This window comes from Stegodyphus dumicola, chromosome 4 (genome assembly GCF_044657685.1).
Source record: "Stegodyphus dumicola isolate Sdum_Otavi_A_Nest chromosome 4, ASM4465768v1".
NCBI lineage: Eukaryota > Metazoa > Arthropoda > Arachnida > Araneae > Eresidae > Stegodyphus > Stegodyphus dumicola.
Genome location: NC_140771.1, coordinates 186,856,602 through 186,870,456, shown reverse-complemented (window position 1 = coordinate 186,870,456; position 13,855 = coordinate 186,856,602). Strand labels below are relative to the sequence as shown.

General features: G+C 30.3%; 1 protein-coding gene across 2 annotated transcripts in view; it reads right to left on the bottom strand.

Moving 5' to 3' along the window:
- The window catches only part of LOC118203578 (serine/threonine-protein kinase VRK1-like), a 99,543-nt gene that overhangs the window by 40,815 nt on the left and 44,873 nt on the right, over positions 1-13,855 (bottom strand). For both annotated transcript variants that reach the window (XM_085815876.1, XM_085815877.1), the window contains exon 8: positions 6,829-6,958. In XM_085815876.1, coding sequence (XP_085672002.1) covers positions 6,829-6,958 — 130 coding nt within the window. The remainder of the gene's footprint in view (positions 1-6,828; positions 6,959-13,855) is intronic.

Genomic DNA, 13,855 nt, shown 5'->3' with positions numbered 1-13,855 from the left:
TTTTATTTTTATATACAGTAATATCACTGCAACTGTAAAATATGTATTTCTAAAAAAAAAAAAAAAAAAAAAAACCTCTCTAATTACATTAATATTACACATAGCAGGAGTAGCCAAACTTCATGCCAGTAGGAGCTGCATGCTAAAATTCAAGAAAGCTTGGGAGCCACAAGTAGACTTTACAAAAGTCTCAGGTCCATATTTACATTATTTTAAAAATGGTGAAACAGGTTTCGAGTGGGAAAAAAATGCTTGAAGTAAATAAATGAGAGTTTCCTATTTTTTATATAAGATTACTTATTTATGTACACTGAGTAAAAAAAGGGTCAATTCTATATCTCCCATTCTACGGGCCGATTGACAAAATTCAAATTGCATTCATCATGTCTCGAAAGCGTGGCTTAGGATATATATTTATATATAGCACTGTTCTAACATAAGTATTTTGATACAAGAATTGGACTTTTTCTGAAATAACACGGAGATTTTTTTTTTTCCTGTATTTTGATTCCACATCTCAAATTATGCCAAACTGCCAAGTTCTGTAAAAATCGCACAAGTAGTTTTTAAAGAATTAGCTCTCAAAATTTTAGCTCCTCAATGTTATTTGAATTTGGCATATATTTATTTAATATCTCTTTTTTGTTAAACTTTCTTGATTTTTCCTCACACATTTTGAAATCTAGGTTCATTCCAAATAAAATTCACATTTTTTTTTGTGTTTTATTTTTAATTTTTATAAATTTTTCATAAAAAATTTTGAATTATAACCTATAAAATTTTTACCATCATCTTAAAGTAGGTGTAATTCTAAGCATACCTGCAAAAAATTAAGATTTTTTTATTTAAAATTTTCTAAGCTATACACGAATTTACATATTTTTTAGCATTTTGAAATTTGGCATCTTTTTTTTGAGCGATAATAAAGCTAAACAGGCCTGGCGGCATAGTGGCTAGCGCTTCGTGCAGCAGCACCACAGGTCCGGGGTTCGATTCCCGTGCTGGGCAAGGTCGACTCAGCTTCTCATCCTTTGATTTCCATCACTTGGGTCGATAAAATGAGTACCAAGTTCGCTTGGGGACTAAACACTGGGGGTCTAGCGACCAAGCTGACCACTTGTTCAGGACATATGTTTACGCACCCGGGGGCCCACGATTAAGAAAGCAGACTTTGGATACTGTAGGCCTTGGCCCATTAGGGCTGTTATGCCACTGAATTTAGTTTAATAACAAAAAATGTGGTTCATGGATTTTTGTTACAGTGAACTGCGACAGCTATTTTTAACCTTAAATTTCAAATAATTTTTTACGGAGAATTATATGAAATTTTTTCCCTCAATGATGCGTAATAAACATTTATTAATACGAAAAGTTATTTTTTTGAAATTACAGATGATATTATTAAAATGTTTAACTTTTTAAAAAATTTCTGTCTTTCTTCCTTTTTTTTTTTTTTTTTAAATGTTTGTAAGAGTAAATTTTTACCTTCGCCGTTTTATCGTCTGCTACTTTACTTTAACTGCATTTATATTGAATTGTTTAAAACTGAGAAAGTTCGTTTGATGTTTATTTTCACAATGTTTTTAAGCAAACAGGATGTTGACAGTTTGGGTCATGTCCTAGCTTATATATATATTTTTACATTAAAAATCTTAGAAAGAATGTTTTAAGCAGCTAATTTTCTCTTGTGTTATAGATCATATAAAAAACATGATCTTTCATATGATTTAGCTTGTTTGCAGCTGATATAATAATCGGTTCACTCGGTGGTACAGAATAAACACTAGGACTGTTTTATTTCTTTGTCATTTAGCAAAAAATATTTTAATTAAAATATTTATCCTTTGGACTTTGATTTAAACTTTATAGTTAAAATGCCTAGAAAATGAAAAGCTGTCTTCAGCTAAAACACAACTGATGTAATTGATATTTAGGTTTGGTTTGTTTGGTTTATTTAATTACGTCAAAGCACACTAGGGCTATCTGCCTAAGGGGAGGGATGCCTTCGTGGAGGACTTTCTAAGGGAAACTGGCTCGTGTACATGTTACACATGGGGAAAACCACGAAAACGCCCATGCAGCCAGACCGTTTGCGGGATTTGAACCTCGGACCGAACTACCAGTGTTCAGCGACTTTAGAACTCGGCCGCTGGTGAGCTGTAATTGATATTTAAAAAAAATTGACAAGAATGCAAAACTTATAGAAGTGCAACAATTGAAAAATCTTAATTTTCTTGTGTGAGCACTGAAAATAAATGTAGGGAGAAAAGCACAAATTTGAAGGACAATTTAGCTGTCAGAAATACCAAGGTGTTTAAAAAAGTTGGATGCTTTTGAATATACTTTCAGAATACTTCAAGGAATTTGGGTGTTCAAAGAAAAAACACTTGGACGTGTACACCAACAAAAACCATCAATTGAGCTTGTGCTAACAAAAAAGGACAAAAACGATATCATTGCTGATTAAAGCGAAGAGTGACTGGTTTTTGACTATATGGTTGTATAAATTTAAATTACATTATACAACTTCATATCAACATAAACGGAGAATCCCATGATTTCTTAGTCGAATTATTTGAAGATTCAGGAATTTATCCAGTGATGTATGTGGATGTCACCTAAAGACGTTTTCCCTCTTGATGAAACCAGTCTTTCCTTTCATCTCACATCTTAAAATGATTAGCCTCTAAAGACTGATAAAGACTCAGACCGAGTGCTGATGAAATGGATTGAAATGGATTATTAAGTTACAGAAAAGCAGGGCTATCTGCCTAAAAGGAGAGATGCCTTCGTGAAGAACTTTCTAAGGGTAACCAGCTGGCATACACGTTACACATGAGAAAACCCCCGAAAACGGCCATGCAACCAGCCCGTTTGACGGGATTCAAACCCTGGAGCGAAATACCAGTGTTCAGCGACTTTACTGCTAAGGCTGTTTGTGGGCCTTTATGAAATGCAAGGCGATAAATTTATTTAAAATGAATGTCAGAAATACCAAGATGTTTTAATAAGTTGGATGCTTTTTAATATATTTGCAGAATGCCTAAAGAAAAACAGCATGCCATTAAGGAAAAAAATAAAATTTAGTATTTTTTTTTTTAAACTTTCACCTTATTTTTCCACCCTCACCTTGTTTTTTCTATAATTGTTGAGTGGATTTAGCAGAAGTAAACAGAAATGGAAGGAGCATGTAATGGCCTTTAAGGTATAAGAATAAAGAAACTAATTCAAATACAGATCCAATGATTTTTCTTTAGCTCATACACAGAAATTCATGCTGAAAAGACTGAAATAAGTGACACAGGACAAACTGCACTTTTGTGAAGCTGCTATTATAGAAAGTAAAATTATTTCAAAATAATGTCTTAAGTTTTTGGATTTTTACATGAAAAATAATTACCCTCCCCTATTCAGTTAACATGGCTCCATATGATTTCAAACAATTAACAGGTTAACCCACAATATATATTGAGAGCAAATCAAACATTACATAATTTATCTATATTTAATCAATTATTTATTTGCATGCCACTTGCAAGCTGAAGTTAAATGAAGTTAAAAGATAACTGGCCACAATTTCGTCATGCCCGGTATTTAGTATTAATGAAACACTGGTTCATACTTCTATTTCAATATTTTTAGACTCTAGCAGTTTTGAAATGGCTAAATTATTACAAAAATCAATAACCACCATCACTCAGTCATTTTTACATCAACAGAACCATCTGAACACATGGGTGTCTCTCCTACAGAAGGTTCATTGTGTTGATAGATATCACAGTCAAAACATGAAAAATTATGTTTATTGGCATGGTGAAAGAACATGTCTGGTTAATTATACTTAGTTAACTTAAGCAGCCTTTTATTTTGAATTAATTAAATGCAGTGAATTTCAGGCAGTATGGCCACTTGTTCGTAAGAGAGGCTATTAGTTTAAATTTTAAAAAATATATTTCAATAATGAAAATATAACTTGGTTAGAATTTAGGGACTCCAGATCCAATGAATAGGTAATCTATAACAGGTTCTTTCAATGGATTAGATATGGATTCACTGAAATCATTAGATTACAAGCAGATACACATGCATATAACAAAAATTAAATATTAAAATTTCTTAAAATTTTTAACTTATTTTATTTAGATTGGCTTACGGTAATTTATGGGCAAGAGCCATATAATCTGAAAGTTACTACACCTACTAGATTGATATACAGTTGAACTTTGGATAATGACCACCTCACTTCATAAATAATTTGGCACATGAACAAATTAACTGGAGGGGGGAAAAGGCCTTATATGACAGAGTATCTTGTGTTATGACCATTCAAGCCAGACACAAATGGTCTGCAAAGGTGTTTTGTAGTAATCCATGCCGCATAATTAACACTGAGGGATTTCTGGAAACATCATTTCTAGTGTTAAACACAAAAGGCCAGTAGCAAGTGATTTACAGACCATGACTTCGGCCTTTAGTAAATTTGTGATCAAACCAGTTAGCAGGCAAAGACTTTGACACTCAGGACACTTTTTTTTAAAAAAATCTGATGTGTACACAACATGACTTTCTGTATGAAATATTAAATTATATGCATTTTTCTTGCCTTCATTTAAACTCGTTAAATTGAATTAAATCTACTTTGTCGATACAGCATAAACCACAATAGAATAAATGCACTCTTTAAAATTTACTATATTTGTTTACCATAGCGACACTCTGGCGCTAGGTTCATTTAACAGCATTACATTTTGTTAATATTATAACTCAGAATGCATATAAATTTATATCATTTGAAGAATTATCTATAACTATTGCTACATACTTTATTCAAATACTATAATAAATCTAAAACAATGTGTAAAAGAGATTAAGCAAACAAAACAAAAAAGAAACAGTTTTTCACAGACGATTTAGTATTTTTCATTCAGTTAATTCAGTTCTCACTTCGTGACAAGGCAAAAATACATGAAAACTCAAAATATCTATATTAAAAATTTTGAAGTAAATCTTAGAACACTTATTTTCTCGAAAAATTCCAGAAAGGATTAAGCATGATTTAATTCGCAATAATAAATGAAGAAGTTATCTTTGTTGTTGCGAAGCTTAGTTGCTCTAGATTGACAACAAATCCATTATTCTGCGATTTCAAATGTAAACAAATATGTCCGCCATGCTATTAAAAAAATTAGGCTTAACCACACTTAAACAGCTTTTAAATTGTTGATAATTCTACAAATATTGCTTGCAAATTTTCTAAAGGCATAAAAACCTTTACTGGAAGATAAGAACAACATAATTCAATAATTTTTAAACAAAAAATGTACAATTTACAAACATATAAGCGTAAAGAAATTGAGATCACTGAGCCGGGTAACAGAGTAGATATATATATATATATTTATATACGTTTCGTGCGGCTGATTGTAACCAAAATATGAGGTGCACATCTACATGTTATAGCAGTCCTATATACAAAATTTCAACATTCTGAGACTACTCGTTTTCGAGTTATGCAAGTTACATACGTACAGACCCCACGGAAAATTCTCTTCAGAATTCACTTTAAAGTAGTTTTATACTTTTTTTTTGAGGAAAAGAATCTTTTATTCTGTCCTTACGTACAGATATCACGCAAAAACATTGTTAAATTGCATTCGATAGCGGTCAACATGGATATTTTCATTGAAATATGCTGCCTAAAACTTTTTGTGATTACAATACTTCCTTTTTACTTCGTACAAGACAGTAAAAACAACTATGTCATTGTGTCTAAGCTGCTGTAAAAGCCAATTGTGGAGAAAACGTTTTCAGATGATGGGAAGAAAGAAAAAATTCTCTGAGCTGCTAAATTTGTACAAAATGAGATATATGTAATGATATCAACCTGAAAATGCAGTAGTAAGCTACAGCATAACGATTTCAGTAGCAATGCCTTGTTTTATCTTTAAAATGTAGGCGGTAACAAATCACATTGTGCAAATTTTGAACGAAATAAATGCCATTAAGTCTCAAGCAGAGTTGAATGGTAATTAAAGATAAAGACAAAAGATGCCTCTATATACAGTTAATTTGATGTTCTTATGGAAGAAAAGTTCATATCCATGTAACAAACAATAACACCTTCCTCATCATTTTCTACAAATTCTGTCTTGGTACAGGTACAGCAAAATCAAAACAAGTTTTTATTTATTTTACATGCTTAATAATGTGGTTCATTAAAAAATATTTAATAATTTATAAACAAAACCATTTCCATTGGTTTTGCTTATGAATTTTCAAACAAAATACTTTCGTGAAGTTTAAATAAACAATCATCTATATAGTCCATGAATGAATAAATTCATTTTCCATTAATTCCTATGGGGAAAACCGTCATTGTTTACAAACATTTCAATCAACAAAGGAATAAATTAAGTTTTTGAACTGAGGTTTCACCGTATCATGTAAAAATCAAACATTTATCAAAATGCAAACTCAAATTTATACATATGATTTGGTGTAACTAATTTGAGGTAATTAAGAAAATAAAACTACACAGTGAATTTAAGCACAATGAGGATATTCTGGCTAACATCTATTTTCCAATAGCATATTAAAAACACTAGATACATTTTGGTTATTATCACTGTAAAAATACAGTTCATGCAAAAGCATGCTAATTAAACACCTCTTCGGCCTCCCCCAAAAAAAAACTGTCTACTGCAGTTGTCACAAACAATATAAGATTTTTTACACAATGGTTTTAAATCAATACCTTTTACCTAAGTTTTATGTAGATCGGAAAAGTGATAAATTCAGCTTTTAATCATTAACAAAAATTTTAAGTACCTCCAATATGAGCATCTCTGCTAGTGAATTCTATAGTTCCATCATGAGCTTTTCGACGATCTTCTTTTAGTTCTTTATGTTGTCCATTAGTAACATATCGGCAAGCTAAGCCAAAATCTATGAGATACACCTATGAATAAAATGATAAAGTTCCTCCATTTACAACATATTACTTTTTCAAATTGTACATACATAATTAATATGTAATTCATTACACAGAAAAACATAAATATATGAACAAACAGTCATGACAATAACACAAAGCCTTTATTATAGTTACATATTTGGTTTAATAAAACTGCAACCTTTCATTAGCAATTATGAAACTTACAAGAAGAGGTGAAAAACTTAATATTTCACATATCAATTAACTAGAGATAAAATAAATTCCCTATTAATATCTTGTTTACTTTCCCAAAACAAAGATAAAAAGTTTAAAAGAAAAGAAATTAAATCAAAGATCTAGTGATAAAAGTATACAAAATTGAAAATAAATTCATTGCATTAAAGATGTATTTTCAAATTTATTACATTTCAAACACTTTTTTTTGGGCCATGTATTATCATGATTTTAAATGTCAACTAGATATTTTGCATACTGTTAAATAAATATACTAATTTGTCCAAAATCTTTTCATGGTTGACTTAATGAATCATTTTTAATAAGTGGGAAAAAAACAATTGCAATAATTTAATAAAGATGCAAATTTGTTAGATTTTTTAAAAAAGGAAAAACATTTTAAAGTTAATTTTACTCCATCGATCAATTTAAAATTCTGCTAAAAAAATTATTGCATCATCTGCAATATGTCTAGACTACACTATACATTATGATGTGGCATAAACTAACATTAAACTTTTTCTCTAATAACACTGAATGCTAAATGTTAGAAACTGTAATGAAACACTTTTTATATTAGTTGAGCAAGCTTTATAGTCCATTACTTTAAAATGGCCATTTCCAGGTCTTTTCATCACCTTCCTCTAATTACGACTGGAATACTGTGTCATCACTGCACAGCATTTAACTTCCTCCATCTTATTTGAGAATAGTTCAAATCAGCGTTTATTTGTGTGCTTCTCATGAAGTGATATATGCTAAATGAAGATGAAACTGAGAAAAAAAGCAATTAGGGGACTCAAACACTTGCTGCAGTTATAACTATCTTGGTTATGAAGCAAGATCGATGAGGGAAATAACTCAAAAATATCTATTATTAAAGGTAAGTAATGGACCATATGAATTTGCAGGACTTATTAGTTCAACATTAATATATACATATATATAATATTTTACTGTAGTATCTCCTTAAAAAGAATGTGATCAACCAACATTTCACTTTCAAAAAAGGACAAAAAAAAAAAAAAAAAACTGCTGACATTCAAATTAGCAACTGCACTTTCAATATACACTGAAAAAAAGTAATGTACACCTAAGTAACGTAAGTACCATATTGCACATCTATAATTTCAAATGACATTTTTTAGTTTTTAGATATATTCGGTATATATACTTTTAGAAATATTTGGCATAACAAGCTTCTTTCCATCAGGAAGAAACCTGAACGATACATTACAATGCTCTTATCTTTTGAAGTCATTCATTTGCAGACTTTTTCCAGGCTTTCGAACAATGGTATACTGAACTGACAAGCAATTAGGGGAACAATATGCAAGTCAGGAAATGCTTGAGTGAATAAATAATTCTGCAAACAAAATGCACAAAAATTTTTTATCATGAAAAAATATAAAAGATGACATTTAAAATTAATTTTAAAATAATTAAATAGCTGATAGTAGCTTTCTTAATGCTGCTAAGAAGTGTTTCAGGAACTGTGCTTTAGAGCATTTATTCTCATGCTTATTTTTTAGAATAAAAATATTCCTTGGAAAAAAAAAGGGGCACTTTAAAATATGACAGGGGAAAATAAAAATATTTTGCATTACGATTCACTTTAATGACAAACTGGTTTTAAATTCTCCAAAAGGTAAGTCGCTAAATTTAGCACAGCATAACAAAAGAATTTATTTATATTCCAAAAAAAGGAAGAGTTATTTTTGATGTAATGTTTTATAAATTTTGCATTAGGGATTTGACTATCACACCATTTATGTTATAAATGAGAACAAATTCAAACAATAACTAATGAAATACAGATTTCTCATCAAATCACAGGAAAATATTTTCTCAAAATGTTAATTCACCTTCAAAGTAGCAGGTGCAAAAAACTGACAGAAGTGTCAGATTTTATTTTATTCTTGTCAAGACACTAGAAATCTTTTCAAACTTCATGATTTAGGTTAAAATAACATGCTGAATAATGATTATCAAAGAAGTAAAAAAAGAATCAGCATCATATTTGTAAATGTTCCATGATTTTTTTTGATATTTTAACTATCGAGCCAGCTTCCTCAGCTGCCAAAGTGCAAATGAACTAGATAAGACATGACAATGGCTGGACGGGAGTTAAGCTACTGCCACCATCTATTGATGGAACAAGAAGAATAAAACATAATTTCCTTAAAAGCTGAAGCTAAAGATGGATTGAAATTAGGGTCGTTAACTAGAAGAGAAAGATTTTTTTAAATGTGAAATGCCTCAAGAAAATCTAATTTAGCAATGGAAGATGTTTTTTGAACAACTGCAGAAAAATGGAAAGTGTGATTTTTGGACCAACAGTGCTGGGCAACGAGGACTTCGGTGTTTCATTTTCCCTAACATATGCCTCATGCTCTTTAACAGGAAATTTTAAGAAACAGGAATTTATCTCTTAAAATAAGAGTGTGCCTTTTGGTGTGTTGAGATAATATTTTAACTGCTTGCTTTATAATGTTGGGTGAAAAGCCTGTCAATAGCAACTGCTTTTAAATAATTTAGTTCTTGATCCAGAGCCAGTTCAGAGGAGCAAATCTGAAGCGCATGGATAACAAAGGAATAAAATGAAGCTAACTTCTGTTTAGTCAGATGACATGATATGAAGGTGTGGTGGAAGGCAGACCGATGAAGGTTTATGGTAAAAAGTAGTAATGAAGTTGGAAAGGAAACACAGGTGTCCTCTGTTGGTCAGAAAATCACACTTTACATTTTACTGCAAACAAAATTATTCAAAAAACATCTTCCATTGGTGAATTAGAATTTCTGAAAGCATTTCACATACAAAAAATCTTTAGCATTAAAGGAAATTATGTTTTGGTTTTCTTGTTTCATCAATTAAATTAAATTAATGTCACAATTAGAACCTTTATGGTAGCCCACACATTTCACACATCTTGAGGCCATGTGGCAGGTTTCTCAGGAATAGTGCCATTTTTTTGAAAGTAAAACATTGGGGTATTTGATATTTGAAAACATATTTTTCAACAGTAATTGCAAAATATAAAGTTAGTAAGCTTATAAATATCCTCAACAGATTCAGTTCTAAACAGTTGTGTTTGAAGTAAAGGCATAGATATGTTTGTGTGACTTTTATTAAATGCACAACCTTGTGCACAGTTTAACCCTTTCCTTCAAGTGCAGTTTTAATAATGCTAGAGTGAAGCCCTTATAATAAAACCTTAAAAGGTTTTTTCTCACTTAAACTTGAGCAGGAAATCATCAACAGAATTTTCCCATAAAATTTTTACTAATATTATAATGGTCATTCTCCTTTTCTGTAAAATTCTCAAAAATCCACTGCTGAAATGACAGAGAAATTTTACATCAGGTTATTACTTTATTTATGCAAGATTTGTAGCAAACTACTCAAATTTTTCATTTTCTTTTGGTTTCACCATAATGGGGGGGTATTAACATTTATTGACCGAACACTCACTTGCCGCATAATCGCCTAAAAATCTTGATTATTGCTGTTATTACAGGGTTCGTACCCCTTTCTGCACATGGAAAATAAGTACTTTTAAGGACCATTAATGAAAAAATTAAGGACCTATGAGCAAATGGAAACTGAATAAATTCAATTAAAAATATCTATGCCTAATTCCACTTTTGTAATACCATCCTAAAAATAAAATAGATCCCTAAACAGTGCATTATAAAATATGAATTAACATAATTATTAATATGCTTGAGAATAAAATTAACTTTATGCAATATATCAAGTAGCATTAAATATTTTACACTTATAACAGTTGGACATGTTTGAAAGAAGATAAGTGACATTTACATTTTACTAACAGTTAGCTTTATGTTAATTTTTCTTATGTCTCATTTTGTCACATACTTGGTCAGTCTAGAGCAGTGTTTCCCAACCTTTTTTGTGCTATGCCCCACCTAATCCTCTCTAAAAGTTTTAAGCTCCCACTAGCATATACATAATTTTTTATATTTAAAAATTGAAATATTCACGAAAGAAACTTGAATGATAGCTTTTAGGAAGAAATGACTACGAAATTTTGTGAGCAAACACAGTAAGTGAACTTTCAAAACATGGAGAACTGAATTTCAAGAAAAAACTCATTTTTGTGAAAGTTTTTTATTTTAAGTATTAGTAATTTTTATTATTTAAATTTAGCGAGTTCCTTGCACTTGATACTTGTTGCAAAGAAATTTTATGTCAGGTTCCAATTTAGATAACTTGAATCTTAAAGTCTCTCGGTTTCATTATATCCAAACGATTTCTTTCTTTTTTTTAGCAGCAAAATATGAAGATGGAAACGGTAACAATAGTTCTCTTGCAAATTTTGTTGCATTTGGATATCTGATTCTGGTTTCCTCACAAAGCTATGTCATCGCTCCTTTTATATTAAATAAAGTTTTAATTGACTCATCATTTTGAATTTCTGCGAGTTCTTCTTTTTACTGCATATTTGAAACATCAGCCAAATCCACTAGCATTGGCTGCATCATCCAAGTTGGAAAATCAATTTGTTTTAAGTTACAAAATCTTTTAAATCAGCTGATAAAATTTTCAAATGATCAACAATAACAAGTATAGCAGTAGTCATGTCACATTTTTGGAGCCAATGAGACTTTTCAAAATTATTGTGGTAAATAGTATATGCCTGACATAATTCAACAAAGATAATGAAACCAAATATCTTTCTTTTGCATCATAAGTTTTATTTGCTCCTTGAAGTTGTTTATTTAATATATTTAATTTTTCAAAGATATTGGCTAAATAACTCAAAATTGCCTTGTTATCATCCGTTAACAGATTTTTCATTTCAGGGTTTGTCGCTTAAAAAATAACTAAGAGTATCAAATAGTTCCATAAATCTTTCCAAGCAGTTCTCTTTCGACAGCCTTCTTACTTCAGTGTGAAGTACAAGTCTCATATTGTCTTCATTTTATTCATCATAAAATAACTTGAAAAGACGTTCACATTTGGCCCTAGCTTTAATAGCATTGATACACTTTATAACTGAATTTAGTACTTCATTTAGAACAGGCGAATTGTTTTTAGCTACCAGGTTTTCTCTGTGAATAACACAATGCACAAGAAGCATTTCTGGATTCTCATCTTTTATCAATTTTAAGCAACCCTTTCTCTTATTCCATTCTTTATTTTATTTTTCAACCATCATATTAGGAGCATCATCTGCAGTACAAGATATATTCTATTTTTTATTGGTATATTTTTGATATCTAAGTAATTTTTTAGCTTACTATAAATATCTTTGGAGGTAGTGGTGCTTTCTAATGATTTACAGAATATTTCTTCGACAAAATCCCTTTTATGAATATATCTTACATAAGTTACAAGTACGGCCTCACTATCTCTCAAAGTTGGTTCATCCATTTGCACCGAAAATTCTCTTGTTTTCAGCTTTTCAACAAGTTGTATTTCGATAGCCTCACTCATTTAATCTTTCTTCTGCAAACAGTATTGTTATTTAGTGGCATAGCTTTAACATCTTCATCATCTTTTTCTAGAAAAGTTTAAATGCTGATATTGATGGTTTGATTAAATTCTCTCCTATAGTACGGCTTTTTCCAGATTAAGTGATGAGTAACGAAATTTGATAAATAGCCTCAAAAGCACGATTAACAGTTGCATTATGAGCAGTGAATACACTTTAATATTACTCTATTTTCAAAAATTTTCCTTAAAGTGTGAAAATAATTCAAATCTGAATTAATATCAGCATTATGTTTCGCCTTAATGGGCCTCAAGACATAGTTTCATTGATTTGTTGGTCAGGCATTATTGGCATAAAAGGACAAAAGTTGACCGGTTATGGACCGGGTATGAAACCAAATTTTAAATATGCCTCCGAATACCGACGAATGGTTTTTCTTGCTTGCACCCCTCATTTCACTAAGGGCTGAAAGAAATAAATACGAGGCATATTCGGAAACTAAGTACCGTTTTGGGGGGAAAAAAAAAAATAGTAAAACAATTTTTTCGAATCCAATTTTATTTTTACAGGGTTCAAAGCCATATTTTAGTTAAAAAAATAAGCACCTATAAGCACTTTTCAAGCACATTTTAAGAAAAAAATAAGCACTTGTCTAATTACATTATACACAACTGCATAACCTTAAAAATTAGACTTGTAATTCAAAATAATGAGAAATGCAGTATTTATTAAGAGAGAATAAGCATTACCTCAACCATGGAAAATAATTACTTTCTTTTTTTAAATTTTAAATAACAGTTCAATTTACAGAACTAGTTTACAATGAGAGGAAAAAAAACTATGCAGAACTAAACTATATTGCAAGATTTAATGATGAAATTTCAGTTCAAAATAGAGAAACTAAATAATAATAAGGAATATTTATTGTATTTGCTTAGAACCTAATAATAAATACAATTTATTTTTCCACTCATATTAATATTTAAATAATTTAAATCTAAATTCTGAACATTTTAATTTTCATTGTATATCAGTTTTCCCTTAACAGATATTGCAATCAAAGTAATTCAAGTAAAAAAGAGGAATATTTCTGAAATCAGAAGACAGAAATTTGCTTCATGCAGTCATCCTTTAATAGTAAAAGCTTAACTAACCCGCATACTTGGAAATTGGCGAATATTCAGACAGTCGAGCGTAACTTGAAAAAGAGGAGCGGAAGGGGGGTTAG